The sequence below is a fragment of the Neolamprologus multifasciatus genome, chromosome 23 (assembly GCF_963576455.1).
Source record: "Neolamprologus multifasciatus chromosome 23, fNeoMul1.2, whole genome shotgun sequence".
Classification (NCBI taxonomy): domain Eukaryota; kingdom Metazoa; phylum Chordata; class Actinopteri; order Cichliformes; family Cichlidae; genus Neolamprologus; species Neolamprologus multifasciatus.
In genome coordinates this window covers 38,871,618-38,889,081 of record NC_140460.1, presented here as the reverse complement: position 1 = coordinate 38,889,081, position 17,464 = coordinate 38,871,618, and the positions used below count along the sequence as shown (strand labels likewise).

General features: G+C 41.2%; 1 protein-coding gene across 2 annotated transcripts in view; it reads right to left on the bottom strand.

Moving 5' to 3' along the window:
- The window catches only part of ptgfrnb (prostaglandin F2 receptor inhibitor b), a 91,671-nt gene that overhangs the window by 67,657 nt on the left and 6,550 nt on the right, over positions 1-17,464 (bottom strand). For both annotated transcript variants that reach the window (XR_014872183.1, XM_085149991.1), the window contains exons 2-4: positions 16,100-16,212; positions 13,205-13,463; positions 2,567-2,974 (exon numbers count right to left, since the gene is read on the bottom strand). Coding sequence is in view for 1 of the 2 variants with exons in the window: in XM_085149991.1 (XP_085006117.1) it covers positions 2,567-2,974; positions 13,205-13,463; positions 16,100-16,212 (780 nt within the window). In the remaining variant the exon portion in view is untranslated. The remainder of the gene's footprint in view (positions 1-2,566; positions 2,975-13,204; positions 13,464-16,099; positions 16,213-17,464) is intronic.

Genomic DNA, 17,464 nt, shown 5'->3' with positions numbered 1-17,464 from the left:
AGTCTTTAAACATGTAGAAATATATGTTACTGTATCTCATTAGTTAAGCCTCTTCTTGTTTTCACTGCTGCAACAGAAGATCATCTGCCTCCATCTCCAACTATCCCTGTGGTCCCATCCAAACTATTCAACCTGCCTCCTCCAGCTTCACCACCTGTCTTATTTCAGTTGCACCACCTCACCTGCATCTTTTAAACCTTCGCTCTTGCATCTGATATTGATAAGAATCATATCTGCATGAATAAACCTCTCTGTTAAAATTAGCGTCCACTTGATCTATCCCTCCTCAACATTATGCAATCCCAGTCGAGCCAACATTGTCACAGCCTGGCTCCAAAGTCAGAGAGATGCAGGCTGAAGCCAGGAATGATTAAATGTGACAAAATTATGAAAGTAAGAAAAACAAAAAAGAGAAAACCACGAAGTGTGAACGTTGGTATTATTAGCAGTGAGGGTGTATGGATGGATGCGTGAACAGTGTAGTGGGAAATACTGAGAGGCACACAGCAACGACGAAGCTGAAGAAACGCTCTCAAAGGTCTGAGGAAGGGTGTGGTTTACATCTTAGAAGCACAGCCTGGCTTTTCTGTGACTTTTGGCCGGGTTAGGAGACAATCCACCAGAGCGAGGCTGCGGGCCCTGAATGCGTCAGCCCCGAGGTTCAGCTGTTAGCGATCCTGAGTCGCATTTACAACCTCAGCCTGAAACAGGGGAACACATCAGTTTTATGGAAACCGTCCCGTCTGGTTCCTGTACCATCACAGCTTAACGGTGATTAACTAATTGCCTTCACATCACATGTGACGGAGGTGACGCAGAGACCAGTCTTAACCTGCTGCAGTTTGCATTAGGGCTGCCACGATTAGTCGACTAGTCACGATTACGTCGACTATCAAAATCGTCGACGACTGATTTAATAGTCGACGCGTGGTTTGAAGCTTTGTAAGATCCCAAAAGACGCAGGAATAAGTAGTAGGATTTAAGAGTGTAATAACGGACTGAAACAGAAGATGGCAGCACTGCATGTACAAGGATGCCAGCTGCCGTTAAACACCAAAGAAGAAGAAGCTGTGCCCCAGAATTTGTAGCAGCCCAGCTCAGTTTCCAACAATGGCGGCAGCTAGTTAGTTTTAATGTTACTCTTATTATTCTTTCTGGGTCACAAAATAAACGTTTAACACATTTTCAGGCGAGAATGTAGCTGTGTAAACCTCAAATATCTGCTCAGTTTATCAAGACACCACATATTTTCAAAAGCGCTCCGACGTTTTCGGAGACGTCTGTTACCCACTAGCTCGATAGCTAGCCGGCGGCTAGGCTAACTAGAGCGGTGAGAACACCGGACTCCCGGCTAATCGTTTTCAAACCATCGCTGTCTTTCACTACTCAGGTTAAACATATATAAGTCACTTAGATAACTTAAACATGTTATTGTTTGGCTTTTTTTAGTATTTTATTTGTTCCTGAGTAAATCGGTTTGGCTGAGATTAAAGTTATAGTTTTTACAAAGCTGAATAAACATCAAGCAGACAGCTGATTATCAGAAGTGTGAGAATCTACTAGATAGCAAGGAGCAGACGGCTGAGTTTATTAAACTCCACCGAAACAATCTGCAAACTTCATTCAATTTAATAAACTATCATCTTGTCTTTATTTTTAGTTAGCACATACCTTAAACACTTAAAGCTGTAAGCTAATGATAGTTATATAAGAGCAGATGCTGCTGGTGCAATAAGCTGTACGTTTCACATTGAATGGATGATGATCTGATTAGTCGACTAATCGCAAAAATAATCGCAGACTAGTCAACTATCAAAATAATCGTTTGTGGCAGCCCTAGTTTGCATACAGACTGAATGTGAGACACTACATGCTGCAGACAGCTGCACGGTGAGGACCGCCTCCTTTGATTCCTCGAGAGCGTTTAGAGAGAGAAGCTACAGGAAATGTCAGTAAACACACATCCACCGTCTCCACAGTCACATGCATTACTCTGTGCAGCACTGGAGCTCCACAGGGAACTGTGCTGTCTCCCTTTGTGCTCACCTCACATGAGCCACACACAAACAATGCTGCGCACCATCTGATCAGCCAATCAGACTAAATGAAGTAATAAGGAAGGCCGTCTCTGTCTGTGAGAGGAGGTCAGAACAATCGTGTAAAATCCTGACCGCCCTCTTCACCACTTACTGCACAGGCAGCAGAGCATCTTCTCTCGAGTGATTCAGCTCCACTGGCAGAAGGACAGATACAGGACATCTTTCATAACACATTTCAAAGTCTGTTTATTTATACAGCGTCAAAGCACAACAACAGTCGCCTCAAGGCAGTTTATAATGTAAGAAAAAGACCAATAAGACAGAGAAAACCCCAACTGTGAGCAAGCACTTGACAACAGTGGGAAGGAAAAACTCCCTTTTAACAGGAAGTGACCTCCTTCAGAACCAGGCTCAGCTAGGGGCAGCATGCATCCACTACAGTGAAATGCAAAGCATGTTTCAGGGTTTTTTTCTATAGTTAATTTAACCAAAAGAAAGCATCAGCTGTGCAACAGTGCAACTCTTACCTGTAGGAGTAACCGCAACAGTTCCCATCTCTTTGGTACTCTCCGCGATTTTTATCCAATTTCCTCCACTTTCGTGCGTCCACTCCGTCCCGTTGCATTCATAATTCCCTTCATCGGACGTCGTCATTCTGGAAATCACCAGTTCAAACACTCCATTCCTGCCAGGGACCAATCGGATGCCTCCGTCCGCATAACGCCGGGCAAACCTGGACCCCGTGACCACATCCCCCTGAGGACCAAACGTCAAAATCTCCTCTGACGTCGTCCCCTTCTTCACCGACCAGGTGACAGACAGGTAGGTGGGGTGGATGAGCTCCCGGGTGACGTTGCAGGAGAGAGTTAGGTCACTTCCCTCTGAGATGACTGGGGGCGGGGTCTTGGGGGAGACCTTGAGGGTGTTGGGAATGACTGACGGGAAAACAAACCAGAAGAAAATGTTTTGAGTGAATTAATCACACAGCAACAAACTGGGAGGTGCTGAAAATTATCCACACATGCTGCCAACACACACACAATCCAACATTTATCACACAAGGAAATATAGGATGTATATTTAGAATTAACTTTCTGTTAAATATTTTTCACCCACATCTTTTTTTATATTTCACACCTTCAGCTCTGGCTGCCAGGATACGTTCAAGAACCCTAACAGATGTTTCTTCCTTTTTCAAACCATAGTTGAGTGTTTCCAGATTACATTTAAGGAAATGCAAGCCCTATTTTCATCAATGCGCTCCCCGGTTTACCTGCAAGTGTCAAAAACCTGGACTACAACCAGACAAACAGAAACCAGAAAGCTTTGTGCACCAATCATCTTTCCCTTTGCCTTCAGATTCAGCAGATTCATAAGCAGATACACGATTCCTCATACGGCAGCATATCTGCATTTTCCTTCACTTGTCTTCGCCGTCTATCACTTGAGGCCTATTTGTGTGTCGCTGTGAGCGAAAAGGTCTTGTTTACTTCGAGGATCTGTTTAAACCAATTCCCAGGTTTAAAAAAGCAGCGTATTTGAGCTGGAAATTGTAGGTAAAACGATGACATAATAGCTCGAGGTAAGGAAAGACTTTTCCCTGTCGTCTGATATTAGACGGTTTGCATGTGCATATGATAAAAAAATGAACAATTCGACATTTAGCAGCTATTTATTGGGTGGAGTGACAGAATCTTAATCTTACTTCAGTGCCACCTTTGTTTACCACGCCTCAAAGCGGCCCGTCTGTCAGGTCATCTGGCTTAAACTAAAAGGCAAAAGCAGGGCTAGTGTAAACTCCTAATGATTCATGTAATCCAACATAATATTTCGCATACACTCGTGCCAAGGTCATTGGTTGAAGGACAAACAAACAGACGCAGATAAAGCTGCAAAAAAAACCTCAACACGCCCAGAGGAGTGCTTCTGAAGGTCACCGTCTTAACCAAGTAAACTCTCAACACTCTCACGCAACCACGTTCACCTCCACTCTTTCATCTCGGCCTTGTTTACGTATTAAAAATGAAACTAAACGTGTCATCCAGAAGGTCTTTAAAGAGCAGCTTTCACCGCTCATTCCTTTCTTGTTATGACACACGAAGGATGATGAGTCACTGCTGGAGAGAAAAAAATAAAATAAAGTGAAAGGCCTATAACTCCTGGGTTTCCTGATGGGAGCATGGCTTTGCTTTTAAATGCATGCACGGCGAGAGCTATGAAAATAAGTTTTTACCTCTGCTCCTCGCAACGGGAAGAGTGCGGGCAAAAGACAGATGCTGAGATGCGGTGAAGACACGGGGGGTTAATAACAAAGCTGAGAGGCAATATCAGGGCGGGGTTGGCGTGTCTGCTAAAATTACAGGCTCTGTTTTATCATCGCAATCAAGTCATTTCAATCTTTTCTATATTAAAAAAAAAAGAAATCTGTGCTGTGTATGTTTGTGTGCACACATTTCCATTCCTCACACTTTAAAGCAACAGTAGCTCCAAACTCTGAGATTTATCACTGAAATGCTTCAGATAAATGATGAACTGTGTGTTTTGGAAGCCAGCTCTAGTCGCGTTACAAATGAATCCAAGAAGCGGCAGATGGCCGGGAATGAGAAGTACGTGGCTATGCATTATGGGAATTAGAGAAATGCCACGTTTACATCCTGTGGGAAAGACTGCTTTGTAAGCAGTTAGGAATAAAAAGTTCGCTCCAACTTCAGACGCGAACTTAAAAACAATGGATCAACACGTCCGGGTGTAGACAACGCTGACAGCGCTGCGTCAACCGCTGCGTCAACCGCTGCGTCAACCGTCTATTGTCCTGCGAGTGAAAATGTCCCGGCTCTTTATTAAAATTCGATCGCTGATGAATAAATCATTAACATTAATTACTACTGTGCACTTACAAGTGTTGTAGCAGGTTTGACTGTCTTCGTGAATACGGTTCTGTGCGATTAACACTGGCGTTGATATAAATTGACATGGCATGGCATGGCAATATTTTGCGTCGTGATATCGTTATCATCTATTTTTTATTAAGTAAATTAAAATATTCTGGGAATACCGTGAAGAAGAGGGCTCCTCTCATGCACCAACATCCTGAGGTAACGTTAGCCGAGCAAACTTACATTAATTTACACTGTCTGCCTGTTCTGATGCTGGTCTATAAAGTTCTGAATGGTTTAGGACCAAAATACATCAGTGACCTCCTGACCCAGTATGAACCTTCCAGATCCCTCAGGTCATCTGGATCCGGTTTTTTATCAGTTCCCAGAGTCAGAACCAGACACAGAGAAGCTGCATTCAGCTTTTATGCTCCTTATATCTGGAACAAACTCCCAGAAAGCCTCAGATCAGCTGAAACACTCAGTTTATTTAAATCCAGGTTGAAGACTCACCTGTTCTCAGCTGCATTTGAATAAAACACCAAATCCACACTTTTAAGCTTAAATTTCAAAACTTACATTTTAACTACTGATTCTATCTACTGTTCTGATTTTAATCTGTTTTGATTTTATATACTGTTTTGTTTGTTTGTTTGTTTTAATCAATTTTAAATCATGCTTTTTATTTGTTTTTGTTTCTAATGTCTCTGTAAAGCACTTTGAATCACCTTGTTGTTGAATTGTGCTATACAAATAAACTTGCCTTGCCTAATGAAACCAAACTGACAGACCATCCAAGGCTGGAGGCTGATGGCTCAGTCACACGAGTAGCAATATGACAGCCAACTCCTTACAGCTACCAACAACTACAAAATAAATACTAGTCTGCCTGGTTATCTGGTTTTGATTTTTGTTCATCATACTTGCAACTTGTGCTGACTAAATGGTTGCCCAAACCTGGAGGTAAAAGGCAACCTTTCTGCAAACAGTTGCAGTCTGACTTGGACTGACTCCAATCAGTCTCAGAGAGATTGTTGAAGGTTTGTTTAAAAACAAAAAAGTTGCCATCAGTGTTAATGAGGATTCTCAATGAGCACAACTCAAGGGGATTCAACTCAGCCGCCTGTATTCTGATTATATTCCTATAAGACCGGAAGGATGCGGAGCACAACTGTAACAGTCCAATGTGAATTTCTTTCTATGTAGACAGCAACAGCTATGTGATTTTTTACAGTTAATGTCTGCATTATCAGAAGCAGAATGCTTTTAACTGCCAACTTGACTCCATTCAATCACAGACTGATATCAGACTGACTGTCTTACAGTAACATTTATAGCAGGTTTTAGTGACAGTGATCGTATGCTCAAAATTTCATTTTGCATCAAAAAGATAACCGATGTATCCGTTTTATCCAATAAAATTAAGCTAATAACAAAGTCTGAGGACTTAATCTGCAGTTGGAAAAAGGCAATTTTAGTCACAATATGTTACTGCAATACTCTAAATATCACAAAATGAAGAAAACAATAAATTTATATTGTGATAATATCGTATATCGTAAACATGTTCACTGGAAAGTGTGAGCAAACACATGAAAATGGACAGAATCTGTTGAGAGGTAATGATAATTTATGATGTTATCCATGTTCAGAAGAATTTTTGTATCTTTTTTTTGCCTGGTTTCAATTCCTGTCATGTATGAGTCTGTACACATTTTAAACTCAGGGCATACGTCCGCACAAGTATTGATGGAAGAGAGCAGGATATGAAGTGAATATTTAAGTGAAGGACATACCAACACCTGCATGTATCACATAAGTAAATCAAAATAGATCTATAGCAGAGGTTTGGGATTCTCGTCTCAATCATAATTATCACATTTCAGCTCGTATGTGCATGAAATACACTCAGATGATTGTTTCTAAAGGTTCATTAAATATTTCTTGACAGTGTCTAGAAAAGTTGTCCTGTAAGTCGTCCTCTCTCACAGTTGCACACAACGGGAGATTTTCTTGAGCAGACCATGCAGGAGACGGGACATGACTTCCACTCGCTCGGTGTGAATCCTTTGGACCGCTACCTGGTATATACTCACACGGGCACGCTCGAACATCGCAGGACCCATTCCAGACGAGCTGGATAAAAGACTCAAAGTCTTTTCTGTGAACTGTTACATAGACATATGACCTCTAGTCTAAATGTCACTCTTTATCTATCGATCAGCTCAACACAAACCAGGCTGTCAAATCAAATCTGACGATCAGGCTACAACATGCTGCCGATAGCGACGATTACAGCAGATATGCATGGGTGTTGCTCGTGCTTTGTTGATTCGGCATCAACAGAACTCCTCCTCTCGTGCTTTGGTTCTTTGTTTGATTTTGGGCGATTTGCATCATGAAGTCTCTGTTTGTTTAACTGTGTTTATTGCAGGATTTCAAGCACTTATTTGAATCCTTGAGGCATTCTTAAACTGTAGACATAAACAGGACTGCAACAGACACTCTGACTGGTGTCTGTTGCAGTCCAGGACTGCAACAGACACCAGTCAGACCTGGCAGTGGAGGTCAGAGCAGCCTGCAGGCCTTCTGATGCTGCTGATGCTGCAGTGCTGTCTGTGGCAGATGACAAAGGCAGAGCAAATAATCTGCGTTTTGCTCTATCAATTAAAATTAGCCTGAAAGGAGTTCTCAAACCCTCAGCGACCTGTACTTCACTTGTTTGTTACATAACCAATCAGCCTCAGTGGGCTGAAAGAGGCAGCGCACGTTTGTGTTTGTGTGTGTGTGTGTGTGTGTGTGTGTGTGTGTGTGCGTGTGTGTGTGCGTGTGTGTGTGCGTGTGTGTGTGCGTGTGTGTGTGCGTGTGTGTGTGCGTGTGTAAGAAATGTGGCACACATATGACTCAAATGGTATAAATGTAGCTCATCATCTGCGTTAAAGACCGTCTCGGGTAGAAATATGTTGTCCTTTACATGCTGCAAAACGAAGCGCTCACTGATACATATGCTCTACATATACACGACAATCTCTCGCTCACAAACAGCGCTGCCTAGTTAATTCAGGTCTAAATTTAACAAGGTGTCTGGGGAGCCGTGCTGGGAAGCAGAGAGCAGCTGAACATGATGGTGCATTATGGAGCTAACTAACCTGCTGTCAGACATTGCTCTTTGTGAGTTCATTTCTTAAAACTTCCTCAGGTAAAATCTTCCTCAAATTACCACTTATAAAAAAAAGAAATCCTTTCTGGAGGACAGAATTGTCCTGAGAAGGACGGGTTGGACACGGGTAAACACCAGATTAAACCAATGCGGAGAGTACAGCTTTAATTGCCGACTAGAAAAAGAGAAACCCAATTAAATTCAAAGGAAAATGCTGAATACATGTTTCTTTGTCAGGAAGTAGTTCAAATTAAATCTTCACACTGTGAATGTAGTAGACGATCTGAGTAATGGAAAGCGTATCTCTTTCAACGGTGTGTCTACAAAAGATCTAGGGACCCATTAGCTCTTCAAAGGATAGAGTCGGTTTGAAATAGTCGGCTTTTATGTAAAATAACATCGGCTAAAACCTGGAACTTTTAAGCTGCAATTAAGCAAGCTTAACTGCATTTCCTTTAATGGCCACTTGTTCAAAAAAGTCTGTGCCTACACACTCTTAGTAAAAAGTTTAACGTTAGAGCAAAAATAAACACGGTTCATGTCTGATTTTCAGCTCTAAAGTTTATTTTTCTCTTCATAACAACTGTGCAAAGGAGGATTTCTGAGGATGATGACTCATTTAAAATGCTTGGATGCTGACAATTATGCAGAGTCAGGCATGGAAAGGCTGCTCTTTGTGACAGGTGGGTGCTGTCATACATGGGTGTAGCTGGCAGCTGTCCTCGAGGCTTCACCTCTGCTAAACTCGTGTCTCTGAACTTGACCTCGTCTCATAAACTCTCCTGTGATATTTATTTTGCATCCTTGGTTTCTTCACATGAATGATTAATATATTCATATAAATCTATACAGATTTGTCCACACTGGATATGACAGTAAGAGTTAGTAAAGCTCTGTTAACGTGTCCCTCTACAGCCTGTTGTTTCTTAGTTTCACCAGTGAAACTGAATTAAAAACAAAACATAGCTGACATATTGTCGCCTAGGCAACCACCAAGCTCCCAGTGCCTACAGACATTCAGTAAAACATGCTGGTCATTGGATAGTTTGAATAAATACCTTTAACTAAATATCAACGTTTTCGACATGTCCTAGTTTACATTATTACACAGTTATTATGAGTGAACATGTCTAATATTTTTCCACTAAACAGTCGTCTTCTCCTTTGGTTTGTTTGTAACAACCATTTATAAAAACTTGTGTTTTGCTTTCGTTTAATTTTTAACTGCAATTCTGGTCGAGTAGCTTTTATAGTGTTAATTCAACATGTACTACAAAATAAAATGACTTTTTTAAAGTAAATTTGTGGGCGTTTTATTTTGGAATTATCCAATCACAGAATCAAATGCACAAAGCCTGTGATGTCATCAAAGGCACAAAGCTTGTGATGACATCACATTCTGTCATTGGAAGGAGAAATTCAGCCAACTGTAGCAACTCTTTGGTGGCAGAACAACAAAACAACCTGTTTGTTAAAACCAAGATAAAGAAGACACAGAGAGACGCCGACGCAGACGCTGAAGCAGACGCAGAAGCAGAAGCAGAAGCAGACGCATATAAAATGGCAGACGCACAGATGGAAGTGGTCGTGAGCCCAGAAATAACAGTTTTGCAAAGATCGGAAAGTGACCTCAAAAAACCCCAAACACCAAATCCTGAAACATGTCCTCTGGCACAAGTTCAAACAGAAGTGGTCGTGAAAGGCAAGAAAAAAAAGGGGAAAAAACAGAAAAGAGTGGCAGAAGAACCCAGACGACCGATAACTCGGGCGTATGCTCGGGCTCTTCTAGAAGCCCAAAACAACGTGGCTGATGGAAGCAACCTGAGAAATGAAGAAATGTCAGGAAACCCTGAAGGAACCTCTGAAATGGAAAACCCTGAATCCCTCCCTATGTCACAACCAAAGGAGACAGAGGCAAACATGAATAACGCCAGTGGACAAAACCCTGGCCAAATGGAGGACGTGGCAACACCAGCCCAATCCCAGATTTATACCCCATCATGGCGGAGTCCAGTATGATTCATGTTGTGAGATTACTGCTCTCAGGCATCAACTACAAGTTTCCCAAAACCACCAGAACGAGCTTTACTGGAAACTGGTAGCTGCTAATAAGAGGGCTTCTTATTACCAGTCTAAGGTGACCAAACTTCATGCACAGATGATCGCCGACCAAAAACAGCATGAAGAAACAATTAAAGAGCTCATAGAGCAACAGGAGGAGGCTAATGATAATAATAAGCCTGATAAGAGCGAAACAGAGGTTCAAGAGGACAACCAAGCAGTTGTCATGCTGGATGACATGATCCGTGTCCTGCACGAAGACGTCAGCGACCCTACCACAGAGCAGTGTGTGGATTCTTCTACACAAACCACAGAGGCTTCACACACGGACTCTGTAGGTCTGAAGGAGGCTCAATTTGAAGTCCAAGAGCAAACAGGAGCACTCCAACAACAGCTCCTAGAAGCTCAACACCAACTCAAGGAACAGGAAGATAAACATAGGCAGGACCAGGAGACACTGAACATGGAAATCTGTGAGCTTAAATCCCAGCTGTGCTCCAACAAGGAGCTTCATGACATGAAAGTAGAGACTCTTTATCAAGAGTTGAAAGAAGTCAAAGCGTCCTACATTAACATCACACAGGAGCAAAACGAACAAAATTCCAACTCAGCAAATGGAAAATCTGAGCTTGTGGTGGAAAAAGACACCAAAGAACAGAACAAGGAAGAAGAAGAGGACTCCCTGACATCAACTGAGATGTCTCTGCATGACTCTCTACAACAAACAGAAGACAGAGAGAAAACCATAACTACCAATGCAGCTGAACTCGAAACTGAAGCTAAGACTGTGCCAGAGAAAAAACCCAAGAAGAAGAAGAAGAAGAGGAACTGGCTGCGTCGGCTTTTCAGCTGTACCAGTCCACAGACAGACTGATTTACACAACTGTGGAAAAACTAAATAAATGCAAAAAAAAAAAAAAAAAGGAAAACATAGATGTGTCATTATTTCATATAGATTTCAAATAACATACCATTTGATGTCAACATGTTTTAGTTGCATTTGCAGTGCTCGTGCTGTTATATTCTCATGATTCTGTTCATTTTATGAGTGTATCCTTCAGCCTTGCTTCACATATTTACTGCTGCTTGATCAGCTTTAGTCCTGCTAGCATCAGCACAGGTAGAAACAGATCACACAGCAGAGAATCGGCCGTGCATCGGCCGATCTAAATGCACATGGAAACTAAAAATGAAAACATAGATAACTTAGCTGAACTTCATAGATCTGAAACTGACCAATGCATACATAGTGCTAAAAATCAGGTATCGTGAAAACACATTATTTTATATTATGCTGAAGTTAATTGTTATCCTTTTTTAAAACTATATCATATAATAAAGTCTGTTTTGAAGTTTACTATGGTAAAAAAACATATTTTAAGGCTTTTCAGATATACTGTAACTTCATAGGTATGAACCAGCAAAGTATTTTCATCATAAATATAAAACTTCAATAGGTAGATCTGTTCAAATACTCATTAACCCTTTAAGACCTACCATAGAACCAAGTCAGCCAGAGCTTATATTATATTTTTACATGCTGTGGAGCCATTTTTGGGAGCATTTCAAGTTGATATACATCAATACAACCATTACAGCCCAGATTTTAATAATATGTCTGCATTAAGTGCATAGTAATTATATAAATTGCAAAAAAGTGTAATAAACTACAAAAAAATTGAAAATCGTTTTTGTTTTTTAACATATATTTCTAGTTAGAGAAATTTAAGAGGCTTATCCCTCAAAACTGTAAATACAAAAAAGTTGCACAAAATAGTTTCCCACCACAGGAAATTTATTTTGAGTGTCTTCATAGTTTTATTTTTGAAATACACCAAATTTTATATACTGCAGGAAAAATGAAAATAAATATTCTAATGCAAATTTGCAAAAAAACAGCATATGTATCAAAATAAACTATTTCCAGCAGTGCAATATGAGTCCTAAGCATCCCAGAAACCACACAGAAAGTCATAAAGTCAAACATAACTTTTAAAAACACCAGTATAGGCTCATGAGGCCCTGATGGTAAAAAAACTATATTTCTGGGAAATGACGTCACTTCCGGTTTCGGGCAGGTCATGGCGGACATGCGATAGTTCGTGCTGACGTCTATTCTAACGTAGGAAGTGTTACAAACAGCTGATCGGATCGGCAAAGCGTGTTTCTGGAATATTATGTTTTTGTTGCTGCAAGTGCTTTTTATGCAGTTTTTGCAAAGCTATATGTGGAAGGAAACTGTGTCCGAGGACAAGCTGATGGCATAAGATGTAAGTACAACTCCTCCGGTTTCATATGCAAACAATTCTTTTGCGCTAGCTTATGTGGTTGCAGTGCTACCGGGATTTAAAAATAGTTACGCAAAACAGAGCGTGCCCGCTCCGATCGGTTTTAAAGGGTTAACACAAATATCTGATCAGCCAATCACATGGCAGCAACTCAATCCAGGTGTAAAAGGTGAGGTCTAAAAAAAACCTTTGAGAAAATATGAGTCCATCTTAATCAGTCTTTAATTATGAAGCGATCGCCTAACTCCCTCTGACAGACAGACCTGTGGCCAAATTTATAAACCATTTTTAACTTTTTCCAAGGTGAATATTGTCTGGCAGCAGGCGCCCTTCCCCTCCCAGATCACGTCAAGGACAATTACAGCAGCTATTACAAACATTATAAGCAGAATAAACCATGAAACTAAACATTTCTCCTCTTGATATTCTTCATCCAAATCCGTGCCTCCCTGGTCCTCATTTGACATAAGCCAAGTACTCCCACCTGACATCTGCTGCCCACGCGTGTGACACTGTGTCGAGGTACGCGTGTCTATGCGAAAACCAAATTATAAGTCAGTGATTGTCTGAAACCAGCAGGGGTGTTCATGTGCAACAGGACACATCCATGGTCAGCAGAGCATTAGTGAGTTGTGGGGGATAGCTGTTAAATGGACCAGCATAACCAAACAGCCTCAAACACAAAGTAAAAACACGGCTACTCTGCATCAGAAGCTTTGTATCCTGAAAGGACAAAATTGGTAAATACACACACACAGACACACAAACACACTTTCATACCAGTGAGTTGGACCTGAGCCATATAATTTCCACTGATGACGTAGTCGGTGCTCGGTGTTTGACACTCGTAGAAGCCAGCATCCGTCAACTTCACCTCAGCAATCTTCAGCTCCACCTCGTTGTCTTGGAGACGCACCACTGAAATGTCGCCAGACGCCACGCGCTTGCTGTAAGTCTGGTCAGAGTAGCGAGAGTCGAAAGAGGAGATTATCTTTGTCTTCTGCCCTTTCGCGTCCTTTAACATATTCCACTCAAAATCCTGCAGAGGAGGGATAAAAACAATCCGAGTGTTAAGTGGATGCACACACATAAATACAGGTGGAGTAAATTGGAAACACTGGGCCGGAGCAATGGGGTCACCAACCAAAATATTCAGCTTAATACGTACAGTCATTAGTGGCTTGTGAGCCAATAATGTAAGAGACTGATTCCAGTACAAAGTGCCTTAAAAGTATACTTCCATTCACTTTTTCCTGTATATTCAAGAACCCCAGAGGATGAAATCTGACCCTTAGTGACAGGCCTGACAAGTGTCTTAGTGACAGTGCTATTAGCAGCTGCAAATAAACAGAATATACTCATACTCTCCAGAGGATCAACTCTTTCAATTCTAGGCTAAACCAACAACTTGGAGGAAAAGATACAGTCGAACCCCGACTTACGAAATTAATTTGTTCCCGAGGGTCTTTCGTAAGTCGAAGCACCCGTCACGCGTTTGACTGAGGCGATGCTGAACGATAGGCTATAGGCTAATTGCTAACTAGAACAACAATACCTCGTTGAAGTGGAACAGCGAAGCACAAGTACGGAAGCCAAGGGGTTGTCACATGATTCGGAAGGCATTGTGGGCATTGTAGGCTCAGCCAATCAGAGCCAGTGGATTTCATTACTCGGGCATTTTGCCGTAACAGGGGAAAAATATTGCCGTTCAGTAGGGCTGGGCCATATTATACCGTTCATGGTAATACCGGTATAATGTTGGGCAACGATAGGAAAATGAAATATCGCGATAGAATATGGGTAAAACGTCCATGCACAGTGCCTTTGTTTTCATACGCACATGGTGGAAAAAGCATGGCAGCGACAGAGAATGAGAAGGGCGAAAGCGGATCGTTGAATGAAACGGATGAACCAGAATTGGTTTGTAAAAATGCTGCAACTTCAGTGGTGTGGAACTGGTTTAGCTTTTGTCCGTCAGATACACAACAAAGCACTATTTTTGGTAGAGCATGCTAGCAGGCCGTCGTTATTACCGTGTTGTTTGGAAAATACGGCACACTTAAAATCAATCCTTTGATTTTTCTGAAAGTCGACAGAGCCTCTTATAATCCCGTGTGCCTTATGTATGAATTCTGGTTGTGTTTACTGACCTCGAAACGATTTTATGTACACGGCGCTCGAAAATCTGTCAAATGTTTCAGTACGACTTTGCTAAGCTATGAAGCCGCACCTCTTGATCGATTGTCGGAGCATTACGGCTATCGTAGGCAGGAGCCTCGCGGAGTGATACGTACTGTGCTTCAACATAATATTACCGTATTGTGTGTGTATAACCTCTTTTTAAGTTTTGTGGATATTACACATGGTTATGCTGAGGATATGTCGGCCAATTTCCACTGGAAATGCCTTTTGGTTAAACTGTCAGCGAGGAATTTGCATGTGCACTGTTACATTTTTATATAACTTTAATGCAAAAAACAGCTGCTTGTTTAAGTGAAAATACATTGATGTTTTGTTTTTTTGCACTAATAAAATTGTGGAGTTGTAAAGTATTTTGTCTAGTGTCAATTATATCGTCAGTTATATTGTTATCGCAAATTTTCAAATGTATATCGTGATAAATATTTTTGGTCATATCACCCTGCTCTACCGTTCAGTGCCTTCGTAACTTGAATTTTTCGTGAAACGAGGTATTTGTAAGTCGGGGTTGAACTATATTTGAAAACAGTTGGGCAGATTTACACAGATGACCATCTTTCAGCAGACCTACGTAAGATTGATTTTTATGCTTATGATACTGGATTTACAGTTAAAGTATTTAAATATGAATTCTTAGCTGTGTCCATGAGCAAGACTAATAGGTTGCACAAATATTCACTGGATTTGACATATTCATTTAAATTTCTCAACATATCCTTGGGTCAGTCTCGTCTACGGCATTCTTCTCAAAGAAACAGATACAGCACTTGAGTCATCCCTCATTTCTTTATATTCATGTATTTTTTAATAATAGTTCTCCAGGCTTTCGGAAAGTGTTTGACAAGAAACACTGGCTAACACCATTGGACACTGGCTAACACCATTGGACACTGGCTAACACCATTGGACACTGGCTAACACCATTGGACACTGGCTAATCAAGGTAGAAGTCCAGTTCTTGTACCTGACTACTTTAGGAAACAGGATTTTTTTTTTAAGATGTTACATAACATTGACCAGAATGTCACATCAAGTATTGAGTTTAAAGCTTGTTAGAATTATTCAAACTCTGTTTTTCCTATATACTGTATTTTTATGCAAGTTTCCACATGTTTCAGTAAAGTGCCACACCTATTATCACCTATTAAATGAAGGGAGGCTCAAGACTTTTGCACAATAATTTATGTATCAATCCTCAGCTAACAATAGCCCAACCACAAATCCATTATTTACCCTTTTTTGAGCCATGATTCCTAAAAGTTGACAATATTCAGTTATTTTGGGCGTGGAGGAGTACATTTAATTAATGTAAAGAAACTAACAAAAGAAAATACAGCTCATTAACTATATTCATGCAGAAGAAAACTGACATTTGCATCATTTCAAAGTGCAACCCATCTGTCAGACAAAGCTTCAAGACTGGTGTGTGTGTGTGTGTGTGATTGTGTGTGTGTGTGTGTGTGTTGGGGAAATGACCTGCTCACTAGGTCCTGTGTATTCTTTGACATCACATCTGATGGAGACTGGCTGGCCCTCCACCCGGATTAATGGACCAGGAGGCACCGTCACCACACGGGCCGAGCACCCACCTTGAAGGACAGAGAAAACATTTTATACGATTATAAGTCTATAACAGGAAAAAATAATATTTGGAGGCTTAGTTGGAATCCAAAACCTCTAAGATGAAAGAAAATTCACCCTTATGTGAAGTAAAATAGAATTTACATGAAGAATAAGCCGTATTTGCATAAATTCTGCAAGAAAAATGTTTAAGAGGGAGCAAGCTACAAGTCTGACAACCAATTAACAAACTCTACTGAGTTAAAGAAGAAAGATTTTACCAATTGAAGTTGCCTTTTTAAAGACAAACAAAACAGAGACCGAGGCACAGACACAGGTCTTGTTGGAACTTGAGTGAAGTGCTGACGTTATTGACGATGACGGTGCTGAAACCTGAATTGCACTCTCTCCACACACATGTACTTCTATACACGCTCACACCCACATCATTTTCTCTGGCACGAACACCAACCGCTGGTTATGACAGCCCTCCAGCAGCTTTCAGAGAAGGAAGAAAACAACAGCGAGAGGCTGAGACTTATATGCGCCTCTTTAATTTAGCTTCAATTGCGTACCAGATCATTAGTGCTGTTTGGTTACATTGTAAGACTTCTTGTATCAAATCAAACCATCTGCATTTCATTCCTCCTTCGGCGAAGTGTTCGACTCTTGAATTCCAGCTGGCTACGAGCGTGTAGCAACACAGCCGAACTGACGGAGCTATGTACAGTTACACGATACTGTGCTTTCTGGTTGGTGAGGCGTGGTCCACACTCCAATTAATGCTGGCATCATCAAGCTAGTTTTAATGAGCCACACCAAACTCATCCGCACATTATCTTCAATGTAGGGTAAAGTAAGTAGTTTTTGGTAAGTGACACCCAGATATGAAAGCTGATACTGAACATGCAGTCAGTCTATTTGTACTACAGTGTCAATTTAATGTCAACTCTCCTTTTGGAAATTCCATTTTTGCCTCGTTGCCAGGTGTCAGACAAATACGACAACAATACAGACATCACAGTTACAGGCATTAAAGACGGCTCAAACACAACACCCACGTCTTATCATACTTCAACTTGGTTTGTTCAGAGTTATACTACAAGCTATAAAAGACCTCAGGGCACGAGATGTTCACAAAGGTGGAGGCCCTGTACCTCCGTCCTGATGGTAGTGAAGTGTAATCACCATAAAGCAAGTGCGATACGTCACTGAGGATGTCTCGCCACCTTCACACCACTCATGTCTACTGAAGCTATCACATGTAGTGTCTGCCCCTGC